Here is a 24,995-nt window from a genome sequence, read left to right on the forward strand (position 1 = left end):
TCAAGGCTCAGGGGTCCAGGATTATCTTCTGTGTCTGTGTTAATTGGTTTCCCTTTTCTTTGTTGAAGAAGGTCTGTGCAGTCTTTCTGCCTAGTCCGCCATCTTACCCCAAGTCCCCCTGTCCACCACTCTAGAATACCATCATCTCTCACCTGAACAGCTGCAGCAGCCTGTTGTTAAACTCCCTTCTACTCAGTATACCTTATAGTTCAGTCTGTACTCAGCAACCCGAGCCATTTTCTAAAATCTTAAGTTCACCTCCCTCCTCCACTTAAATCCCTCCACTGCCTTAGAATGAAATCCAAACTCCTTCCTTAACAAGGCCTACCAAGTACATGGCCCAGGCTGGCTTATATCTCCAACCTCAACACATACACTCTCCCCTACAGCTTCAGCCACCAGCCTACTTCTAATAGTTCTTCAAAACTGCAGATTCTTCCTCAGGACTCTAGAGCTTGCTATCCAAACCACTTTCCTACTGGTAATTCACGTGGCTGGTTCCTTCTCATCCCCCAGGGTTTACTCAGGCAAGATCTCAGAAAGATTTCTATCCCCTCTGGGCCTATGACTCTGTCACTTGTATTTCTTTCCTAGGATTTATCTCAACTCTATCATTGTGTTTACTGATTGTTATATGTTTTGGTTACCTAGTACTGCTCTAACAGGAATACCATAAATGGGATGGCGTGAACAAACAGGAGTTTGTTCTTCTCTTACCATTTAGGAGGCTAGAAGTCAGAGTTCAAAGTGCTAGGTTCTAGGGGCTGAGTGAAAGCCCCTCAACCTTGCACTTCAGCTCTGCCTCCTGCTCCCAGCCCACTGAAGCTAGGAGCATCTCAGCTACTGGCTGCTGAGGCTGACAAGCCCAAGGTTTACAAGTAATAAGACACAGTCCCAATGTTACCAAACCACATTGCAGCCACTAATTCAAGTTCATTAAAAGTCCCAAGATCAACAGAGCATGGCAGGCTGCTGAACAACAACTTGGCTACATGCAGGGTTCAAGCATGCCATAAGCTAGAAACTATTCCCAAAGCTGTTTCTTACATACGGGAAGCAGAGCACATCCTTAAAGCAGCTACTCACCTGCTTATAGTAGGTCCCACCATGGGGTTGATTGCTAGTCTCATCATGGGGAATAACTACTACCAACTGCCCAGCCACTCAACCAGGCCCAGCCACGTTGACACACAAACTTCACCACCACAGTTCACTTGTTGATTGTCCATCTCCTCTAGCACATAATCCTGTGAGAACAGGGACCATGTTTGAATCATGATTTTCTTTGCCCCTAGAGCAAGTCCAGTACTTGGCACATAGTAGGTATGCAGTGAATTTTTTAAGTAAGTGATTAAACTTGAGGAATGATCTGGACTAACCCAGAGGAGATGTTCCAAAGTTATTTTTGTACCTCTATATCCTCATCTGAAAAATGCGGGAAAATATAACTACATGCAATGGTGTCTTGAATATTAGATAACATATGCAAACTGCTTAAAATGAGGCCTAGCCCTTCATTCAATGAATTTAGCCTTTATCACTATTATTTCTAACATCTAACTTTTCAGAGTTAGAATGGCATTTTACAAGTTTGAGGTATAAGAGATATGCTTCAGTCACCCAAAGATATTTATGTTTTGTTTGGACTTCCAAGAGTTCTCATCCTGGAATTGTTCTTCACTGGGTTTTCTTCTATTAGGTTTAAATTTTTATATTAAACGAAAATATGCACCCTTCATCTCTCTCCAGGACCATCCATAGGTGAAGCAGTTGCCTGCTAACAATGTGTAATTTGAAGAGTTTCATCTGCTAGTTATGCCCTGGTGTAGGAATTCCCACTATGGAAACAGTTCACTCTGTGTTTATAGATCCAGGTGCATTTTAACCAAGGTGACCTAATAAGACTGGAATAAGACACTAATTAGTTAATAGATATAATTTCTTTAATCCTCTTATAGATAATCATGTATTTGCTATGTCCCAAAACTATGTGGGAGATAGAAACTGGTCTCTATTGCTGTGGACCTCAAAACACAGGGCAGGAAGTAATAGATATTTGCATGAAAAAATAACCATTATCATTGGCCGCCACATGCCATATGACACATTATGAGTAATTGGGATAGTAAATACCATAGAATTCCTTTTCACTGATTCACATTTATGGAACACTTGCAGAGGGTCAGTGATTGTGCTATGTCACTATAGGTTGCACAGTATTTATAACTGAGTCTTAGCAAGAATTCTTGCTCTGAACCTTACGGTCTAAGAAGGTAATATTGGGGATCTCAGAGAATCCTGACTATTTTAAACATCTTAACAGAAATAACACCTTTATTATGTTAATGAAGCTTCCTAGGCTTGACTGCTAACCAGAAGGCTGGCAGTTCAAACCTACCAGCCACTCCTTGGAAGGAAGATCGGGCAATCTACTTCTGTAGGATACCTCAGAAATCCAAGGAGGGGTTGCTATGAGTCAGATCTGACTCGACGGCAGTGAGTTTAGAGGCTAGCAAAACAATCACTGGATTATTTTAATTGAATTTTGTCACCTCTGTATGATTGATAGAGTTCTGGTGGCATAGTGGGTAAGGCATTTGGCTACTAACCAGACGGTCGGCAGTTCAAACCCAGCATCTACTCTGTAGGAGAAAGATGAGGCAATCTATTTCCATAAAGATTTACAGCCTTGGAAACCCAGGGGGGTTGCTGTAAGTTGGAATCAACTCAGTGGTATTGAGTTTGGTTTTCTCATGTGGATTACAAGCTCTGAATTCATTATCTATCTCTATCCATTTTCTATATTCTCTGCTTTGTTTAATGGCAACAATATCATCCCATTCTCCACACCCAGCTCCATTTCATCCTTGAAATAAATGGCAAAGGTCTTTGCATGAAACACACATAGCTTCCTAGTGTTGCCCTGCCTACTGATCAGCAGCTGGTCCAGCCTTGGCTCCTGTCACTCAGGCATTTGTACTTCTCAGGTTTCCTGGTGATGCAATGCTTTCTCACACTTCCGGGCCGTGTCCTGGGAACATCCTTCTCCTTGTTGATCCAGAAAAGCCTTACATACCTACACATGTTCCAAGCACAAATGCTGTCCTCTGTAAAGCCACCTCTGACTCTGCAAAGCAGACTGGTAACTCATTGTATTCTAATTATTTGTGTGCAGAGCCACTAATAGTCCATGCATATCTTCATATCTTTTGGATTAATTAGACAAAGGTGTCTCCTAGTTTGCTGGGGGAATGCACTCCTGAGCTAGAGTGCATGGTTTGGCTAACAGATCCAAAACCAAAAAAAAAAAAAAATCCAAACTCACTGCCGTATAGTCAAATCCAACTCAAAGCAACTCCTTCTTGGGTTTCCAAGGTGATATCACTACAGAAGTAGATTGCCCAGTCTTCCTTCTGAGGAGTGGCTGGTGAGTTTGAACCACCAGCCTTCTGGTTAGCAGTCAAATGCCTGAGGTACTATGCCACCAGAGCTCCCAGGTGGCTGGATTTCAGTACCTCTTCATCCCAGTCAGATCCCCTTATACAGAACACGAGCTACACAACCTTTGAGGTCCTGTTTGCCTTTCTGTTTTGCTGTCAGAGTGTTGCTCCTTGAGGGAAGACACTCTGCTTTCCATCTTCACATATCAGGGGACAGCTCAATGCCTAGCACACAGTTATGTGTTCAGTGAGTGATTATTCAATGAATGGGATATAATACAAATTGAAAAATTAACTTTCATTCTTCAAGGCAGTTTGTGTGAAAACAATAAGCTTTCAAAATTTAGGATCTGCAGGGGGAGAAGTAATGAAAGCATTTACAGATGAAAGGTCCTGAGTGCTAGCTGAACACTTGCTAGACTCTGTCTTAGGGAGCCCTAGAGAGCTAGAGGAGTCCCTGGCAAGTGCATGCTCAGCTGCTAACCAAAAGGTTGGTGGTTTGTGTCCACCCAGCAGCACCTCAGAAGAAAGACCTGATGATTTGCTTTAGGAAAACCAGCCATTGAGAACCCCATGGAGCAAAAACACTATTTAAAAAATAAAACCTCAATTGTGAAGGGAATTGGGGAGCACTGGTTTCCGGTTTGGTGAACAGAAGGAAGCTTGTAATAAAGATGAGGACAGTTCCATTATGACATACATGAGGTTGCCATGAGTTGAAATCAACTCAGCAGCATTTGGCTTGCTTTGGAAAGCTGGAGGAGGCATGAAAGAGTGAGAGGAAACACCAGAACCCATGTAGACACCCCGAAGAAAACAAGGCTACACAGGTCAACCTCACTTCTGCCTCCAGCTTGGAGAACTAGTAGAACTGCAGACACAACTGATTGCCTCAGGTGGGGAGCCTGTGAAACACTTTCAGACATGTAAGATCTGGACTTGACAGGTAAATTACATTACAAATACATCTCCAACTTTAAAATTAGAAACAGATATGTTCCCAAGATTCCTTAGGACTTTTTTTTAAAAAAAATTACTGTGATTTGGGTGAAAGTTTACAGAGCAAATTCATTTTCCATACAGCAGTTCATACACATTTTGTTTCATGATATTGATTACAGTCCCCCACAGTGTAACAGCTCTTCCCACTTCTTCACCATCGTTAGCTCTTCCCTGTGTCCTTCCTTCCTGTACATCCCCATGTCCCCCCCCCCAGCTGTCTCCCTGTGCAAACACTGCCCTTCTGTTCTCCCACGATTGATTACTCCAAGGAGTGTATCTGCCTGATGTAAATGTTCACCCCTATGCCTGTCTGTTTCTTGGCTGGAAGCCATAGGAGTGAGTTCCGTTCCAGGCCTGAAGGGTAACTAGGGGCTGTAGTCTCAAGGGTCTCACCAGGCTCTATCAGACCAGAAAACCTGGTCTCTTTTTTTATGATTTTGAGTTTGTTCCACATTGTTCTCCCATCTCTCCAGGATCTCCTGCACCAATCCCCCACTAAGCAGTTGACAGTGGTAGCTGGGCACCATCTAGTTCTTCTAGTTTCATGGTCATATAGGCTGAGGATCGCATGGTCTACTAGTCCCGTGGACTAATTTTTTCCGTGCATCTTTGATTTTTTTCATTCTTTGCTCTGAACAAGGAGAGACCCATCGTTGCATCTAGTGACCACTTTTAAGACCCAAGTCATTACTCAACAATGTAGGATGTAAAACAATGTTTTTGTGTAGTATGTTATGCCAATTGAGCTTTATGTCGCCTGTGACCATGGTCCTAAGCTCACAGGTCCAACTACTCACTCCCTCAGAGTAACTGGCTGTGGCCAAGAAGCCACCACAACCTTACCCCTTTTTAGCTTTACTGTATACCAGGACATTCTTACAGCATATACAAATATGCATGTAGAAACATCATCGGCCAACCCTAAACATGGAAGATTCCTTAGGACTTCTTTAGTGTGTTTTTAAGTATTTGGTTTGGATTTATTAATTACTTGAGAGGTAGGAATCAGAGTAAGAACACTGAAATCCTGAAAGTTGGGTACCACTGCCAACTGAAAATTAGTCGTTTAGCAAATTGTAAGACAAATAAAAAATTATTTTATTATGTTCAAAGACATTTTATTTCTAGACTAAGGCTTTTTTGGTTTTCTTTTCTCTCTTTTATCCAGATCATATATATTTTTTTTAATTGTACTTTAGGTGCAAGTTTATAGAGCAGAGTTTGTTTTACATGCAACATTTCATGTACATTTCATTTCACTCCCCATTTATCTTCCCCAATCCTAACCCACTCTCCTCCTCTCTGTGCCCAGTAACACCCCTCCCCCACCCTCTCACAGTTATGTGCTCCTGTGTGTCCTGCATTTCCTCCTGTGAAGGTTGCCCCTCTGGTGCCCATAGTCAATTGCTCCAACGGATGTATCTGTCTTCCCCCCCCCCCCTTTGGATACTTGTAAGTTACCTAAAATTCTGGAAGAACAGGAAATAATTGAATACATGCACACACATTCATCAGCTAATTGATCTATGACCATTTAAAAGTAATTGTAATGCTTTGGGCTCCCTGAATTTCAATAATTGGCTTGTCTACAGCAAAGAAGAGAGGGTAAACATGTGACCTCTTGGTTAACATTTGAAGAATCCAGAAAGCACAAAGACATCTATAAAATCAGACCAGATGTCTGGAGGGTTTTTAAGCCACTTTATACTGATGCCAGCATGATTTCCCAAAGATGGGTTCAGACCTGTCCTCCATGAGTGGTCTGGCTGTATAGATTTAAATGAGGTAAACTCATTATAGCCTTAGTGTGGCTGCCTTTGAAAGATTTGGAAAATGTTCTTTAATTGAGACTGAATAGCTGGATACGGGTTTGCTGCCAATATCAACAGTGTCCAAGGGCCCTCCTGTTATTTTCTGCTAGAGTTTTCTTAGGACATGGAATGGGGTGGGGGAGGGAGAGTGAAAAGCCTCAGAAGATTGTGTTTTGTTTTGCTTTGCTTTTCCCCCTGTTCTTGGCTCATACAACAAGTTGATGGTAAAGATTGGGCAATGTATTTAACCACACTATTCCTCAATTTCCTTATTAGCAATACTGTCTTGTTTATGAGGAGTTTTGAAATTTTTGTAAACACAGAAAACACTAGTGCACACATCCAATGTAGATACCTTATTTCTAATCACTTGATGTCTTTCCATCGGTGGAGACCACATGCATCAAAGTTACCTGGAGTGATTGTTAAGGTGAAGATCCCCGGGCCCCCACCCAAACCTCCTGAATTAGAATCTGTGGAGATGTAGCTAAGAATCCCTGTTGTGTGAAGCTCCTTGGGTGATTTCTGTGTACCTCAAAGTATCCCTTTGAGTATCCCTGCTTTCTGATAGCCTGCGCTTGAACGAGATGGTTTGATCACCTAAAACTCCCCTGGTTTTTCCCAGGGTTTTCTCGACTGGCCCAATCTGGATTGTTTACCCCAGAGCTAATGCATATTTTGATAGAGTTGTTCATTCTATATATATATATATATATATACAGAAATATATATATATATATATATATATAACATTATAACATACTATTTTATATATAGTTAAAGCTCTATCTTACTCATCCTTGTCCTCAAAATACATTCAATTTGTTGGATGTTGAAGACTAGCACTTCATAGTGAGAAGTGAATAAAATTAACACAAAGTCTTCCAGAAGTCAAAGAATAGAGCAAATGAGCATTGGCCTCCTTACTTTCAGTTTAATGTTGGACTTCCCCTAGGAGACCCAAGGTTGAGATCTTATTCTTGGTTTGGCCACTGACTCAGCTTTGACCTTGGGAAAACCATTTAATCTTCCTGCACAGTTTCCAGCCTCCACAGTTACATGCTTTCTCCAAACTCATGAAACATTTTCCAGAGGAGCTGCTCAGTTTATTCAGAAGGAGTTCTGTTATGTTATGTCAACCATATGTTATGCAACCAGATGTAATTTAGAAGCAGTGATAGCCTGAGATTGTGGATCAGTAATTGTGATTACATCTTATGACTGAAGAAGATAAAAAAAGTTTGTCCAGCTTTTCCCATGCTGTGTTGAGAACTGAATCTTTAGGGAAAAGAGTCCCTAGACTTGTGGATTTATTGGATAAGCTACTGCAGTGTCTGCAGAGATATTATAGAACCTGCAAAGAGACATGCAGAGTTCCTGTTACTCTGCTCAGAAACCTGGGTGAATGGAAGGACTGCTGTTTCCTCCCAGCTCTGCCCCATGCCTGGTCTTGATAGGTGCTTCACTTATCATCAAACTTGCCACATTTTCTTGTACTGTTTCGCTACTTGGAAACCTGTGTTAGGTCTCTATTACACATGACAGATTACCACAAATTTAATATTTTACATGGATTACCTCATTGAAGGCTAGCCAGCGATTAACTGAGTCTTTAACTTAGTTGTCTCATAGGGCCTAAAATCAAGGTGTCAGCTGGACTGTATTCTCATATATGGAGCCTTGACTAGGGAAGGATTTGCTTCTAACTACCCACCAGCCACTCCTCGGAAGGAAGGTTGGGCAATCCTACTTCCGTAGTGATACTGCCTCGGAAACCCAAGGAGGGGTCGCTATGAGTCAGGGCTGACTCGACGGCACATAACAACAACAACAACAACCCTCATGTTGTTGGCAGAAATTCCACCTTACATCTGTAAGATTCAGCTTACTTCTTCAAAGCCAGCAGCAGAGAGAGAGTTTGCCTTTCTTCTAGATGCTCATTTAAAGGTCTCACCTGATTGGGTCAGGCCCACCCAGTATAATCTCCCTTTTGATTAACTTAATGTCAGTGGAGTAGAGACTTTAATTACATATACAGCATCCATTCAGTTCTACTGCATTTTATTGGTTATAAGAGATTTGCAGGCCTCACTCGCTCAAGGGGAGACGATTATATAAAAGTAGAAGTCATTGGGGGTCATTTGAGAATTATGCCCACAACAGACCACAACAAATTAAAATTCAGCACTCAATCTCAATATGTGCAAAAAGTTAACTGAGGGCTTTGAACATTGCTATCTATAAATCCTCATTCCTGTGAATGTGGTCTTTTTATTATTGTTTTTAATTATCTGAAATTAATTACTAGTTAAGGGGAAGTATTTGGCTATCCAGGAGCTCTGGTGGTACAGTGATTAAAGCATTCAGCTACTAACAAAGCAGTCAGTGGTTCAAACCTACCAGCTGTTCCATGGGAAAAAAATGATTCAGTCTGCTTCCATAAAGATGTATAGCCTTGGAAACCCTATAAGGCAGTTCTACTCTGCCCTGTAGGGGCGCTGTCAGTCATAATTGACTCAATGGCAGTGGGTTTATTTTTTATTATCAAGATGGAAGGAACTGGCTTCACTAGGGTATGATAGATACATGATAGCTATAGTCATGGCCTGTCCTAAGCAAATAAAACATTAGTTAGGGACAGATGCTTGCCTGTCCCTGGGTGGTACAGGCAGTTAATGCTCTCAACTGCTGACCAAAAGGTTGTGTAAATTCAAGCCCGTGCAGAGGCTCCTCGGAAGACAAGCCTGTCAATCTCCTTCCAAAAAGTCAGCCTTTGAAAAGTCTGTGGAGCACAGTTCTACTCTGATACACATGGTGTTGCCATCAATTAGAGTTGACTTGACTGTAACTGGTTTGGAGTCCATGAAGCTAACACACTTGGCTGCTCACTGAAAGGCCAGAGGTTCAGGCCCACCCAGAGGCTTCTCAGAAGAAAGACTTGGTAGTCTACTTCCAAAAAAGTAGCCTTTGAAAACCCTGTGGAGCACAGTTATACTGTGACGTATATGGGGTCCCCATGAGTCAGGTCAACTGCATGGCAACTAGTGGTGTTGGTATTGCTTACCCAGAGAAAGAGCTATCTTGAATTCCTTTTATTAATGAGCTTTCCTAGTTTACTCAATAGATTCTGTTTACAAAAAAAGAAAAAAATCCACATGTATCTATTCAAGGTTACAACTATATAAAATGAGTTACTTCTTTAAGAAAAGTTATGTCAAAAGGTGACCTGTCTTGTGGGTAATTGCATTCAGTGTCATGAGACAAAATGTGTATGAGCTGCTGTATGAAAAATGAATTTGCTCTGTAAACATTCACCCCAATCACAATAAAAATTAAAAAAAAAAAGTTGACCTATTACATTCTTTGACACCCCTAGTTCCACCAAAATAAAAACAACAAAAACATTTTATTAGGTATAAACGATGGAGATTACCCTTTTAACGTGTTTCTTACACCAGCACATGAAAGAGGGAAAGATAATGTGTCAGAAAAGGAAAACTAGTAACCAGATGAGCATTGTTACATGAATAAATGCATAATTAAATAAAAAGGTAAATAGGCTATAGGTGGTTAGCAAGAGTTAAGAGGAGAGTCTATTTTATAGCTTTTATACAAATCAGTAAAACCCAAAGCTTTAAAAGGTGAGCAGACAAAGATGAATAGGTAGTTAACAAAACAAGAAGTGTAACAAGCAAGCAGACTCGGGGAAAGATGTTCAACCTTGGTGGTAACCAAAAAAATGAAAATTTAAAAATAACAACAAAGTACCCTCTTTTAGTCTAATGAGAAAATGAATGTTATATGTCTAACATACAGTCTGGCATATAATTATTTCATATAATATAATTAAAAAAATATTTCACTGGTCTGCTGCTTCCTCCCCTCCCCCTAGAACACAGATAAAATCTTCACCTAATATTTTATTACAGGGTCACATGTAAGATAGATTTTTCTTCCAGAGATTCTCTTCCTTTGCTAGTTGAGTTTTTTGAAAACTTAAACTTTTTCCTTGAAACCCAAGTTTAGGTTCCAGTATGAGGAAGGTATAATGAGAATCATATTAAATAAAATTCTGAAATAAGTTCGTTTTTAAAAAAAGTATTTGGAAGCAAAAATCAATTACATAATTTCCCTAATATATCCTGAAGTTTGTGATAACAGAAAGAGCAAACTTGGAGTGAGAACTATACATCTTGAAACAGGTGCTCTCACAATATCACAAAGCCCCTCTGAGTTCTGTTCCTATAACCTTTGTGGCCATATGCCTGCTTGGCATTATTATCTTTTGGCAACTTATTAAAGGCAATTAGAGTAAATCTTTTTGATGATAATGAAATGTTTCTGTTATCCATTTAATCCACACATCTTTCTGAGACCACTTACTTTATTCCCATTTTACAGATGGGACTCAGATAGTTTCAGTAATTCACCTCAAATCACACAGCTCGTTGGCAGAACTGGAATTGAAACCCAACTCTGGCCAAGTTGAAACTAGTGATCTTTCCACTACCCTAAACTGTCTCTGGGAATATAATTTTATTGATTTCACAAGTATAAAAGTGATTTGTAAGAATAAAAATTTAAACACAGGACTTTGTAGAAATAGACTGCTAATAATCATTGCTCTTGTTATTTCATATTAATTCAGGAGCATTTTTGAAGTAAAAAAAAAAAAAATTGTTTAGCTCCCACGAATGAGCTGTTGTACATTCAGAATAGAGTGCTTCCTATTCCATGTCAAAAGTGCAGATTTGCTTCCTGATATGATGTACTATTTGGAGACTTTCTTTTTTTTCTTTTAATTGTGGTTCAGGTGCAAATAACAGGAAACCATATTTTTTTCCTATCCTGGCAAAAGGGGAGGCACTTCTAAAAGAGAATGTGTAATTTAATTATTTAAATGCTCATTATTTTGCATTATGAATTGGGAGAGAAAAGATTATAGCACAGGGTTCAAAGATGTAACAATGGTTGACTGACTTCAACACAGAAGACTAGAGAATTTCTCGACACTAAACCTGGAGGCACATCTTCAGAGGTAATTGGTACTCTTCCCTGCCCAATTACATGAAAAAATACAAAACCATAGGCGATCTGAGAGACATCCAGACACATGCCAACTCTGAAAATGAGTTACATTTCAAGGGCTGATAGTCATGTCTTAAAAACAAATAGATCTAACTCCAAAAGAGAAACAAACAAACAAACTTGTCTTTGTAATTCTTAGACAATTAAGTAAACAGTAATATGGGTTTTAAATGGTTGTGAAAATGTAAAGAAAATATTTTTTAAATATCCCATTTCTCTTAGAAAAATTGAATTCTGAATTTTTTAAGTCAAATGTTTTTAAAGGTTTTCCAAAAGCCATACGAAAACTGGCGACAAATCAACATGAATACGAAGGCAAGCTTACGTGCACACACAGAAAACAAACGTTCTCATTTCACTTGAAGCATTCTGAATTCTGTACTGCTTCTTCTGTTTACAGGGCTCATACGTGTTTTAACCGTCTGGATCTGCCCCCATACCCATCCTTCTCCATGCTTTATGAAAAGCTCTTGACTGCAGTTGAAGAGACGAGTACCTTTGGACTCGAATGACTTGGAAGCATAATACCCAGCTCCTTGTGGATGGCAATTTCATAAGCTGCCCTCTAGTAGAATGACTGGACATTAGAAGTTTCAAGGGTATGATTACATTAAAGAAGACTGCTGTTATTTTCCAGGAACACATGTTCTGTCACTTTTGAGGACACGATAGTGGTGTTGAGTCCTCTTGGAAGAATTTGAGTGAGCTTGATACCCAGGGAATGACCCGACAGTCTTTCAATCAACAATTCTTCTTGACTGCCAAACTTTATCCATTTGTTACGTTCTAAGACAGAGATGAACCTATATGTGATCAGCTCCATGGTAATTTTTCAGGACTCAGGAGAATCTTGAAACTTACCCTTGAACATAGTTGAAACCAAACTGGCAGCACTTGGCCCAATCTCCAAATTAGTGCAAGTTAAATAATATAATAAAAACAAATATATTTCCTAAAAGTACATTCATTTAAGCCCTCAGTTATAAGAGAATATTCATTTCTTGTTTATGAGTGCCTGCATGGTGTGCACCATAGGTTTCAGCTTTCATGGGAAAAGAACGAAAATGAAACCAAGTCAACATGAGGAAACTTTAAAGATTTGCAATAAGGTGATCTGTGACAATTTATATGCAAGTGGTATGTGTGTAATTATGGCTAAAGACAAACTGTTATACAATGAATTGCTAATGACAGATTTTATGCTTTATAATGCATGAAAACAGTTTTAAAATAACTAGCAATTAATCACAGCATATCAGGAAAAAGTACACAGTGAGTTCTGTTTATATTTTATAGCTTCATTATATTTATGTTCTTTAAGATGTATATAAGAACCTACCTGTCATACTGTATGTATCACCTGTTCCATTTTCATGTTCCATGCTTAGTCGGGCATCATGCTAGTGTGTATCCTTTTAAGCACTCTCAAGGGGGAAAAAAAAAAAGGGCCTTTTATTTTTGTAAAGGTAAAAAAAATTCCCCAAAATATTTTGCACTGAATGTACCAAAGTTGAAGGGACATTACAATATGACTAACAGCAACTCCATCACTTGACAAATACAATAGAAAATAGGTTCTAAATCAAACTTCCTTCACAGTACCATGTCTGCCACTGCAAGGACTGTGCATATAAGTAATACTTTTTTTAAGACTCACTATATGTGATAGTATAATACGCATTTATTTAAAATGCATTAGACTCTTCCATCCATCAAGTACTTTACAGGATGGCATTTAATACAGATATTTCGTATTTCCCCCCACTGCTTTTTATTTGTACAGCGTCATTAAACACTAAGCTCAGTTAGGGAGCCATCAGCCACACCGAAGACATCAGCTCTCTTTAGTAATAAGAATTCCATTTTCTCTCATTGGTAAAGACATCACAAATTGAAACTCTCACTACTATATTTCTAAGCCTGCATTTTCACTGATGCATAATTTTCTTATCAATATTAAGAAACAATTTTCTATGGACTCTCAGAAACTGCATGGCATCATTAATTTTATTTCTGCTTAATTTTACCAGGAGGTGTCTGTCCTTGGTTTTCATTGCTTTTGGGTTTACTCCCCATCCTTGTTCATTTCTTGACTTAAGGCTGGAATGCATCAGATGCTCAGCAGAGAGAAGTTAAATTGTGGGTAATAAAAACATTGTATTAACATTTGGTTCGTCAGCCTATGGTTTTATAGGCATTGTCTGAGCATTTATTTGAGAATCATATCTCTAAGTAGCCCCGAATTCCTATTATGGGATTTTGGCAATCTTACATTTTTATAGAAGTCATATGCATGGTTTGCTTAGGTGTTTGCAAGAACTGATTGCTCTCTAATGGGCTTAGCTGCATTCACCATGGAGCCACTAGAGGAATACCACTCGTGTTACCTTCCTGCACTGACGGCAGGCACTGTAATATGGGGAAATGCTCTGGAAAGAAAGGGTACAGAAACGTGGAAATTAGAAAGGAAGGCCTGTGTACCACAGCTGGACCTGAAAAAAAGGGAATAGAAAAATTTTAACTGGAATGTAAGTGTGTATTTATTGATGATGAATATAAGTATATATTTAATTTTCCAAACTATTTTTACTTGTTTGTATTTTTTTCATTACAAGGAAAATAGTGTAACATACCTTTTTTTAAAACAACAACAACACATTTTTGATGGTATGTGAGATGGTTAGGGTTGGCCTTCTCTAATCAGCTGTAATAGAAGGTTGTGCTGCTTTCAAAAATACATTCCTAGACCCTGTTAGCTTTCATTTTGGTGTGTGATACTTTGTTGCTCTATCCGGTATTATTAGATAGAAGAGATGCAAAATAAAATGCATCTCTTTAATTATTTCTATCAAATATATTTCTTTAAGGCATCAACTTCTTAAATAACAGTTTTTCTAATTGGTGTGGCCATTCTTAACAAGTGTTGTTATCTGGTTGATAATATTCTTTCATCGAAGATGTACTTAGTATATCAGAACACTATGATAACTGATCTGTTATTCTTCATTAGTAAAATGAAAAGCAGCCAATAATAACTACAAAAAATACTAAATAACATTTCTACAGAAAAAAAAAAAATTAGACTTTAATGTACTCTACAATGAGGAATTTGTTGTTGTTGTTGTTGTTATGTGTCGTCAAGTCGGACCCGACTCATAGCGGCCCCTCCTTGGGTTTCCGAGGCAGTATCACTACGGAAGTAGATTGCCCCATCTTTCTTCTGAGGAGTGGCTGGTGGGTTTGAACCACCAGCCTTCTGGTTAGCAGTCAAGTGCCTTAGGCACTACGCTACCAGAGCTCCCATACAATGAGGAATATCCATAATTATTTTCTTCTGGACTGTAAACCTGGATAATTTGGTTTATGATGGTGTTTCCTTTAAGGAATTAATAAGCAATGCTTCTTTTACTATAAAAAAAGTCACAGTACAGGAAATATGTATACAGAGCATCTCTTACATAAGAGAAGTGGCACACTGGGCATTTGCTCTGTACCAGCCATTGTGGTTGATGATGGAGATACAAGATGCAAAATCTGCCCTGCAGAAGCTAGAACAAGTACCACCAAGGTTCAAAATAAAAAGGACTTTCAATAAAATTTGGTAAATTCTACAATCAGAAATAAGGAAAAATATATTCCCCACCACCCCTCCAATCTGGGAAAATCAATGAAGGCCACATAAATGCTGTTTCTGTTAGTAACTAATAGCATATAATAGTGTGTTGATACTGGCCCAGAAGAGAATTGAAAGCCTGGAGATGGGAAGCTGAACTATGAAGAAGCAACTGAAGGAACTCCAAATTATCAAAGAAGAGTTCTGTACTGTCCCTTCATCTGCACTACAATGTATCTTCTGTTTTCAATGTGAAAAATCTCAGTCCCTGAGACCAGCCTCACCTCTGGGATCAAAACATTTAATTTCTTGTGAATTATTTCTTGTGAACAAAATGAAGGGATGGACCTTAGTCAAAGAAGTGTCATCACAAATTTCTGGCATATATTGTATTTATAATTTAGTGGCAATTCTGCAATAAATGAAAGAAAATCTGTTTCATCTGCATAAAAATCAGATATGGTAAAAAGGCATTCAGATGAATAACAGTACTAGTAAGATATCTTTGTATAGTGCTTTAGAGTTTCAAAGTACTTTCGAATACGTCATCTCTTTTGATCCTCACATACTTTGTGAGGTAGAAGGTATCAAGCCCCATCTGGGTTGAGGCTGATTTTCATGAAGGGCTTGTGGGATCAGTTTCAGTACATTATAGTCACAATTCTGTTTCATCTCAGGAAATATGGAGACCAATATTTCTACCAATATCTTCTACTTTCAGTGAGTTTTGCAAGATGTTTGCTTGCTCACTTTTATTTTAAACAAATACCCTTAAAATATGTCACCTTCTAAAAAATCCATGAAGAAATAAGGATATTCATAGAAAAACTTCTTATGAAAATATTTCAATTTTACTACATGTTGTAAGCAATTAAAAACAGAATGCAAATTTTGGTTGCTTTTAGGAGATTTATATGAGATAGTACTCTAGTTATTTTCAAACAATACTTGGAAGCAAGATAATGGGGGAAAAAATGGCACTTTAGTGGAACTTTTCTTTTTCCCCCCCAAATTTTTAACTGAGGATGAATTTAAAAGCCCTGATAGCCAAGAACCCAATGGTGTGGATGAAGGAACGAAACTCTTTTCCACCCTATCCTCCTCACATTCATCCAAACCATGTTTTCTGTCTCTCTGCACAATTATGACTTGACCACTTTTAACAAGGCAAACAACTTCTAATGAAGAGTGTAAAAGTCTGTCCAACTCTGTCCTACTCAGGAAATTCCAGGGTCAGGTGAAATGATGCTATGGTATCATTAAAAGTTACCTGTAACCCTGCATAATAAACATGCATCTGAAGAATATGGCCTAATCTCAAAAGTCTGACTTTCAAGCCCGCCTGCTCTCTCATCTGCTTTCTCGTTTAGCTGATGAGTGGCAATACTCCAGCACTTAACCAACTTACTTCCCTGTCATTTTAAACAAGATTCTAGTTTTCCAAATGTCCCTTCTAGTTCAATTGTGTTTTCCAGATGAGTATGTTTGTCTAGTACAGAAGCAAAGGAATGCCAGAAAACATTAAAGCTTTCTGAATTGTGGCTTAGTGCCAACCACTGCCCACTAGAAAGGGGATAAAAATAAAAAGTGGGGGAGAGGAGCCCAGGAGTCGTGCCACCCCTAAGAATGTAATGCTAATTACTGACCAACTGTCAAGATTTGGGAGTGGTAACTGCATTCCAAGGAGCTGGCACAAAGAATATAATGAGTGTGTGTGCTGCCTGTATGATAGTTACTCAGGGCCAAGAGGAGCAACATGAAAAAACCAAACCCGTTGCCTTTGAATCAATTCCAACTCATGGCGACTATAGGGCAGAGTAGAATGGCCCCCATAGGGTTTCTGAGCCTGTAAAAGGGATAGATGAAACAGGACTGGAGCAGAGGGAAAGTTAAAACAAGGGTAGAAGGATCACTTTAGGGAATGCTGGTGGTGGTAGAAATTTATGCTTCAATTTGGTTTCAGAGTTTGAGGGAAAGAATGTTGTCCTGCCTCAGGATGGCATTGCTTGATAATCTACCTGGTGGGAAAATGCCCTCGTTTTATAACTTCAGTAGGTTAATTAGCATTTTCTGTACTGCAAAACAGAATTTACCCCAAAAGTATTAAAGCTAACATAGCTTAAAACCTGGACATTCAAGAGTTTAGCCCTAAATTATTCTGTGGATCATTAAATTAAAAATTATTGTTACTGTTATGGAGTCTTGTATATTAAAAGAAGCAGTGGTGCTTGACATATTTATTTTGCTTAATTTGTTTTTAGTGCACCTTTTTTGAGACATTTCATGGTTTCTAATAGTGACTTAAATATTCCCTGTCAACCTACAAAACAAAACCTATGGCTTAGGTTACTGAGTTGCAAATAGAGACCTAAGCAATGTTTCCAATTCAGGAAGTTAATCAAGAATGAAAATACTCTTTTTGGATTTAGTTTGTAAAGCAGTTTATTTGGCTTTCTTGATTGAACAGTTCCACAGAATAGTATGACACTAGTTGTATGGGTTTCAGGGGAGCATGGGAAAATTAAATTTTTATATGTGATTTTTATGTCTAGTGGCCTTGGGTGGGTGATATCTTTCAATCTGCCTTTCTTTTAAGATACCACACCCCTGAGGAATGTTGATAGGTATGCTGTACGATTCAAACTGAATCAGGTATTACTGATGCAGGTAAGGAGCTACCAGTAAACTTATGGTTGTGGATCACCTTCTGTAGAAAATGGATGGATGACATTCAAGAAATACCTTTCAAGGACTAACCAGGAACAACACAGAACAAATATTCTTTGAGGACCCTAATGCTCTAAAATATGTAATTACAACCTGTTTTTCTTTTTATGATATCATATGTAAAACTTGGAGCTATTAATACGTTGGGAAATGCATAAGATTACATGTTTTTATAATAGGGATGCAGGCATTCCCAAATAAATGAATACAAATATGTACATCTCTCATCTCTTACCAAAAGTATTCATCTAATTTTATAACAGTGCTTTCTTTTTAATATTAAGGCACTGTACAAAGCATATTTATTTCTAAGATCTAAGTAGAGCACAGGTGGTGTCTTTTTTAAAGCCTTTTCATTTCTCTCTGCCAACCTACCCATCGTGTCCACTATACCATGTATCACAGTTGATAATGATGTTTCTATCTTTAATCAGTTGATTTAAGCTTCATGTTTAGTCAGCAAAACTTTATTAATAGAGAATAATAATGGGAGATATTTTCTATTAGAATAAAGATTGTACAGCTCTCATTTCACCTTATATTTAAATTTCTTTTCCTTTATTTTTTATTTTTTTATTTTCAAAGCAAATAGAACAGATTGTTGACATCTTAGAACTGGTCCATGGGTGGACTAGTTGCTTGCTTCCTGGGAAATATGAATCTTTATCTTCATCTGAACCCCTGACTCTTCTGTTGTATTTTTTTATGATTCCAAAATACTTTGAGGGAAAGATATTTTAATGTATACAGCTTGTTTTATTTTCATACTGATCTCTATTTTTGTTTAAAACCATGTTGCATCATGAAATCACTTAATCCAAAATAAATCTTCTTTAAAAAAAATAGATTATGACTTTCCTGTCATATATTTGGGGAGGTAATAGCTCAAAAGGGGGCAGAACAAAAGTGTGGGATAAGGGTCTCATGGGCTCAGTCCATGATGCAGCCAATTTACAGGAAATTTTCAATCATAATCATAATTAATAATCTATTATTTAGAAATATTTTACCATTGGATAGGCTACTAAGTAATGGTGATAGAATGAATTAACACAAATCGTAATCTCTTGATTCACATGTATTTTATGATTCTCTAGAAAAATAATGGGTAAGATATATTTAGAGAGAAATTTATTTTGAGGAATTGGGTCATGTGATTGTAGGGACTATACCAAACCCACTACCATCAAGCCAGTTCCAACTCATGGCAACCCTATAGGACAGAGTATGTCTGCTCTCCATATATACATATATATTTATAAATAGACACCTATCTATCTATAGATATATAGAGATGTAAATATATACATACATATTTGTTCTCTCTACATACGTATATTGCATAAATGTTATCTCAGGCCGGTCTGAAGAGCCCAAGCCCACTGCCATCAAGTTAATTTGAACTCATAGCGACCCCCATTGGGCAAACTGCCTCATCTTTCTCCTACAGAGTGGCTGGTGGGTTCAAACCAAATGCTTTAACCACAGCCCCACCAGAGATCCTTGTAGAGACCGGCAAATCCAAAATCTAGGTCAAGAGATAGGCTGGAGATTCAGCCAATCTTGTGTCCCAAAATCCATAGGTCAAGTGGTAGAGGAGAGAGGGAATACTGGCAAGATATCTATTTATATTCTGGAGGGAGAATACTCCCTCAGGAAATGTCCTCTTTTGCCTTTAAGGCCTTCAACTGTTTGAGTGAGGCCCATTCATATTATGGAGAGTAATTTGCTAACTGATTTACTCATTTGTAAATATTTTATAGCATACACAGAGCAGTGTTTGACCAAGAAACCTGTCACCATAACATAGCCAAGTTGACACATAAAATAAACCATCAAACATAGTTTGGGACATGTTAACATGGGTTTGTTAAACCATCATGATTGAATACTTAATTAATAAACACATATACATACTACCACCACCACCCACACCAGTTTAATTTAGAGGTTTAATTTACCATACAGGGACCAGTATTTAATGAATGGAATTGGCTGAGTATAAATAACAGAAAGTAGAGGGGATTACTTAAGGGAAATATTCTACTATTCTGCTCCAACAGATTCTAACCAATGGCATTCAGATCCAGTGTTGAAAGATTTGATTTTTCAAAAGAAACCCAGAAACACAAATATTCAAATGACATTTCCAGATTTTTTTTTTTAATGTCAGTGGATCAAATCAAGTATGCATATGGGTTGAATTTTCAAGTCACCAGTTTAAAAACTTTGGTTTAATCTATAACACTTTGAATTGACCAAACAAATAAATTGTAACTAAGACTTGGAGTCCCTACATGGTGCAGTGCCAAAGGCACTTGATTGCTAACCAGAAGATTGGTGGTTCAAAACCACCAGCCACTCCTTGGAAGGAAGATTGGGCAATCTACATTCGTAGTGCTACTGCCTCAGAAACCCAAGGAGGGGTTGCTATGAGTTAGAGATGACGGCACATAACAACAACAACAACAACATGATGCAAATGGTTAAGGCACGTGGCTGCTAACTCAGAGGAAGAAGAAAGGATTGGTAATCTGCTTCCAAAGAGTCAGCCATTGAAAACCCTGTGGAGCACAGTTCTGCTCTGACACACATAAGGTGGCCAGAGTTGGAATCAAGTTGATGGCAACTGGTGGGTTAAGACATGGCAGTCAATAAGAGTAGATGGAGAAAGTAGAAAGGCAGAAACATTCTATGAGGGCAGACAATCACTAAAGGATGTACTTGAAATGATCTGGATTAGCAATATCTTCTTGAAAACCAATTTGTGAGTTAAGAGGTTCTCTGTTAAGATTTCACAGAAGAGATATGTCATTAAACTCCTTATATTTCAGGCTGCAAATGAACTTTATACATCACATGAGAATAGTTAAGGCAGAAGAGTCATCTTCAATGATTGTCTAAAGTGTGACACTTTTATTGAAAGAGAAGAGCAAATGATTGCTCCATGGTACCAACTTCCTGGTTTTTGTGTTATAATATTCTTTCTATGCCCTTTGACCACGATGATGATAAATTTATCTGCCTTCATTACATTCTTTCAATGTAAACCTGGTACTCACTTAATTAGTGAATGATTTAACAATACATAACTCTCACTATCCTTCCAATAGCTCTCAGGGAGTCTTTCCTGCTACTTTCTATCCCATCCTTAAACTAGAAAGTCTTCACTTCTTTATCAAGGAATGAAAGATTTCTTGTTCATGTTTTCCTGTCTTTATTGGTCAAAAATGTTTGCCTTTCAATTACTTTGTTCTTCTAAATTGACTCCCTCAGTTGTATTTCATTTATCATTCAAAGTTAACTTTGGAGAATAAATTAAAATGAGAACAACGGATACAGATATTTTTATATTAATACAAATAAGTTTCATTTGCCCCATTATTTTAAAATCCTCATATAGTAGACACCCCCAAAAGATGGTTAGTCACTGATGTTCGTTTAGAAAGGGAACATTAACAATTTCCCAAAGTGTAAATCATTAGAAAAATACATATTTCTTTGAGAATTTATAATAATGTTATAAAACATTCCTCTTGCCACACAAAATATTTGGGTAGTATAAAAAGTCATATCTACTTTGGTATTCAGTTGGCATTGAAAAATGGACCTCAAATGCAAATTTTTGAACCATCTCAAAACATTGTCAACAACAACAACAATAACAACAAAACACAATGCACTGCCATTGAGTTGGATCTGACTCACAGCAACCCCTCCTTGGGTTTCTGAGGTGGTATCACTATGGAAGTAGATTGTCCAACCTTCCTTCTGAGGACTGGCTGGTGGGTTTGAACTTCTAGCCTCTGGTTAGCAGTCAAATGCCTTGGGCACCAGTGCTCCTAAAACATTCCCTTATTAGTTCCAGGCTAAGTTAGACCTCCTTTTTATTATTTTGAGGTATTTGCCCTAATGTCCAATGCAATCTCTTAAAGTTGAATTAAACCACTTGAAACACATCTTTTGCAATAAATAGAGTCAGGTCTAAAAGACCAAAAGAGGCCCTTCCTCTACTGTTTTTCCCAAAGCCAATGCACAGCTTAGCCACTGCATCTTACTTAGAGGAGAATACAAGTTCCAGGAAAAGAAAGCTAACCAAAAAAGAGAAGTAAGAAAAGATGTGTCCTAAATATTTAGAGTAGAGACAATCCAGGTTGCCCACCCTGTTTTCTCAGGGTAGAAAAACCCTAGAATGAAAACAGTACCAGTCCTTCTGACAGGTCCAGAGTAACAAGACTGTCTAAAAACTGGACAGTCATACCTAGCCAAGGCTGGGCAGCTCCCACAATTGAAGTAGCCATCAGCTCCTTTTACCATTCAGTCTCATTGCCTGGAAATACAAGAGAAATTGCAAGCAATGAATACCAAAAGAATCTTAGTTCCTGAATGTGATTGATCCAGACTAGAATTTCTTTGAGATGTAATGAGAAAGGATAGACAGAAGCTATACATTTCCTCTAGGAGTTCATTTTATTCATGAATGATTACCTTTCCAAAACAAACAAAACAAGCCATTTCTAACTTTTGGCCAAAGGACTATTCACAGACTAATGCCAATTTACTATTACTCCAGTTTCAATTAGGAAACCATGTCAGTATTCCTTAAACTTTCCATCAAATCACCTGTGGTTGATATGGAGACGTAGCTTAAAGCCAGCCTTACCAATACAAAGTCATTTGTATTTATTTTTAAATTAAATACATTTTTTTACACATCAAATGGTTTTAATTGTAACATAGAATATTTCCCTATTAGCTTTAATAAGAAGTACTTTCCACCCCGACTACAAATATTACAGACATTTGCCGATATAGGAAGATGCTCCTTTGATTTGGATATTCCTTTGATACTACTAAGGAGCCCTGGTGGCATAGTGTCTAAGGCATTTGACTGCTAACCAGAAGGTTGATGGTTCAAACCCACCAGCCACTCTGAGGAAGGAAGATTGGGCAATCTACTTCCATAAAAATTTACAGCCTCAGAAACCCAATTGGGGTTGCTATGAGTCAGAATTGACTCTATGGCAGTGAGTTTGGTTTTTGTTTTGGTTGATATTCCTTGGCCAGCTGCTGTGTATCCTGGGATGTGCACTCATTGGTTTGAAAAGCAATGCTTCTATCATCAGAGCCTCTTCCTCACACAATACTACTGACAATTTGGAGCTAAAATGTTTGGGTTTGTTTTCTCTCATCTGCAATTAACCTGTCTGTTATATAACTCATAATAATGTTTAAGGAAGAATGAAGATAACAGGTTGTCTGAATCTCTGAGCCAAGCAAAATGCTGACAGTGTTGTAGTTTAAGTATAGGTTCACATTTTTTCTGACCTGCCACACAGTTTGTGTGTGGTGATAGCTGTACACATACACACTTGTAAATATTTCCTGGCTGACTTGGTCTCTCCTTAGTTAAATCTCTTAGTTAAAAGATATAATCATATTTCAAAAATTGTCCTATGCCTTAGAGAAATGACTGATTATAGGACTGGGGCAATAGCCACACACGTTGAATCTGGACCTTCTTAAAGTGATAGAGAGTAAGGAAGCCCCACTCTTTCAAGGAAAAAAAAAAACAAACCCACTTACATCGAGTCAATTCCAACTCATAGTGCCCCATAGGGTTTCCAAGGCTATAAATCTTTACAAAAGCAGACTGCCTCTACTTACTCCTTGCAGAGCAGCTGGTGGGTTTGAACTGCTGAACTTTTGGTTAGCAGCCAAATGCTTTAACAACTGCGCCACCAGAGGTCCTCACCCCACCCCCCAATAAAAGCCCACAATATTGGAGGATGTGGAAGGAACACAGAAGGCACTGAAAGTTCATAATAACTGAAGTTGGAACAACATGAACAGCAAAATAAATAGAATAGTATTGGTTACATAACCGAAAATGTAAAATAAATATCCCTGAGTCCATAATGATATACATAAATGATTGAATACATGAATGAGGAAGGATAGACAAATCTCCCATGTAGAAGCATTCCAGAAAATTTATATAGCTACTCTACCCTCAAGAAGAGGGAGCATAAATGACTATTCCTCAAATGTGGGATGTGCACAGCGATTGCCTTCCAAAGAGTACAGTATGGAAATGGGTAAAAGGAGTAACTTTCCAGTGGAGAAAACTGACAAACACTACTTCAACCAGGTGATCAAGATAAACATCAACAGCCATAAATCACATTAATTGTGTGTACCCTTGATACCCTTGGTATGATGTGATGATTATGACATTTTACCTCTAGGATCGTCTCAAAAAAAACCATAACCTGAGTCTAATCATGAGAAAAGCAACAAATAGAGGAGCATCCTACAATAGTATCTGATGACTACTCCTCAGAAGTATCAGGACCATCAAAAACCAGGAAAGTCTGAGAAACCAAGAGGAGTTTAAGAAGACATGACAATTAAAGGTAAATTCTAAGTACATCCTGAGTAAAGTATGCATTTTAATTAATCATAATGTATCGAAACTGACCAATCCCCACATTAGGGTTCCATATACCTTATTTGCATAATCCCACTCCCACAAGCATGCCATGTACCTTAATTACATTACTAACAAGCTCTCCAATCCCATTGGTGGGCCACAAACACCTTACATTTGCATGGTTCCATACAGTCATAACAAGCTCAGTAAAGCCAAATTATGACCTTGATTATATCCCCTAGAATTTAGAGACCATATAAGGAATAGATTTGATGCATTGAATACCAGTGACCAAAAACCAGATGAATTGTGGGATGGCATCAAGAACATCATCCATGAAGAAAGTGAAAGGTCATTAAAAAGACAGGAAAGGGAGGAAACACCACAATGGATGTCAGAAGAGACTCTGAAACTTGCTGTTGAATGGAGAGTAGCTAAAGCAAATAGAAGAAATTACAAGATTAAAGAGCTGAACAGAAGATTTCAAAGAGCAGCTCAAGAAGATAAAGTCAATTATTATAATGAAATGTGTGAAGATCTGGAGTTAGAAAACCAAAAGGGAAGAACACGCTCTGCATTTCTCAAGCTGAAAGAATTGAAGAAAAATTCAAGCCTCGAGTTACAATATTGAAAGATTCTAGGGGCAAAACATTGAATGATGCAGGAAACATTAAAAGAAGATGAAAGGAATACACAGAGTCACTGTACCAAAAAGAAGCTGTCGATATTCATCCATTTCAGGAGGTGGCATATGATCAAGAACTAATGATATTGAAGGAAGAAGAGTTGAAGCTGCACTTAAGGAATTGGTGAAAAACAAAGCTCCGGGAATTGATGTGATACCCACTGACATGTTTCAATAAACAGATATCTGCTGGAGA

The 24,995-nt window shown here is 38.1% G+C and overlaps 1 protein-coding gene across 1 annotated transcript in view; it reads left to right on the forward strand.

The window, feature by feature from the left end:
* HECW2 (HECT, C2 and WW domain containing E3 ubiquitin protein ligase 2) overlaps positions 1 to 11,853 on the forward strand; it is a 288,426-nt gene extending 276,573 nt beyond the window's left edge. The window contains exon 28 of the mRNA XM_007953146.2: positions 11,742 to 11,853. Within this exon, the coding sequence (XP_007951337.1) occupies positions 11,742 to 11,853 (112 nt within the window). The remainder of the gene's footprint in view (positions 1 to 11,741) is intronic.
* The last annotated feature ends 13,142 nt before the right edge of the window (positions 11,854 to 24,995 follow it).

The sequence above is a fragment of the Orycteropus afer genome, unplaced genomic scaffold (assembly GCF_000298275.1).
Source record: "Orycteropus afer afer isolate SDZICR_OR568_19922 unplaced genomic scaffold, OryAfe1.0 scaffold00374, whole genome shotgun sequence".
NCBI classification, from domain to species: Eukaryota; Metazoa; Chordata; class Mammalia; order Tubulidentata; family Orycteropodidae; genus Orycteropus; species Orycteropus afer.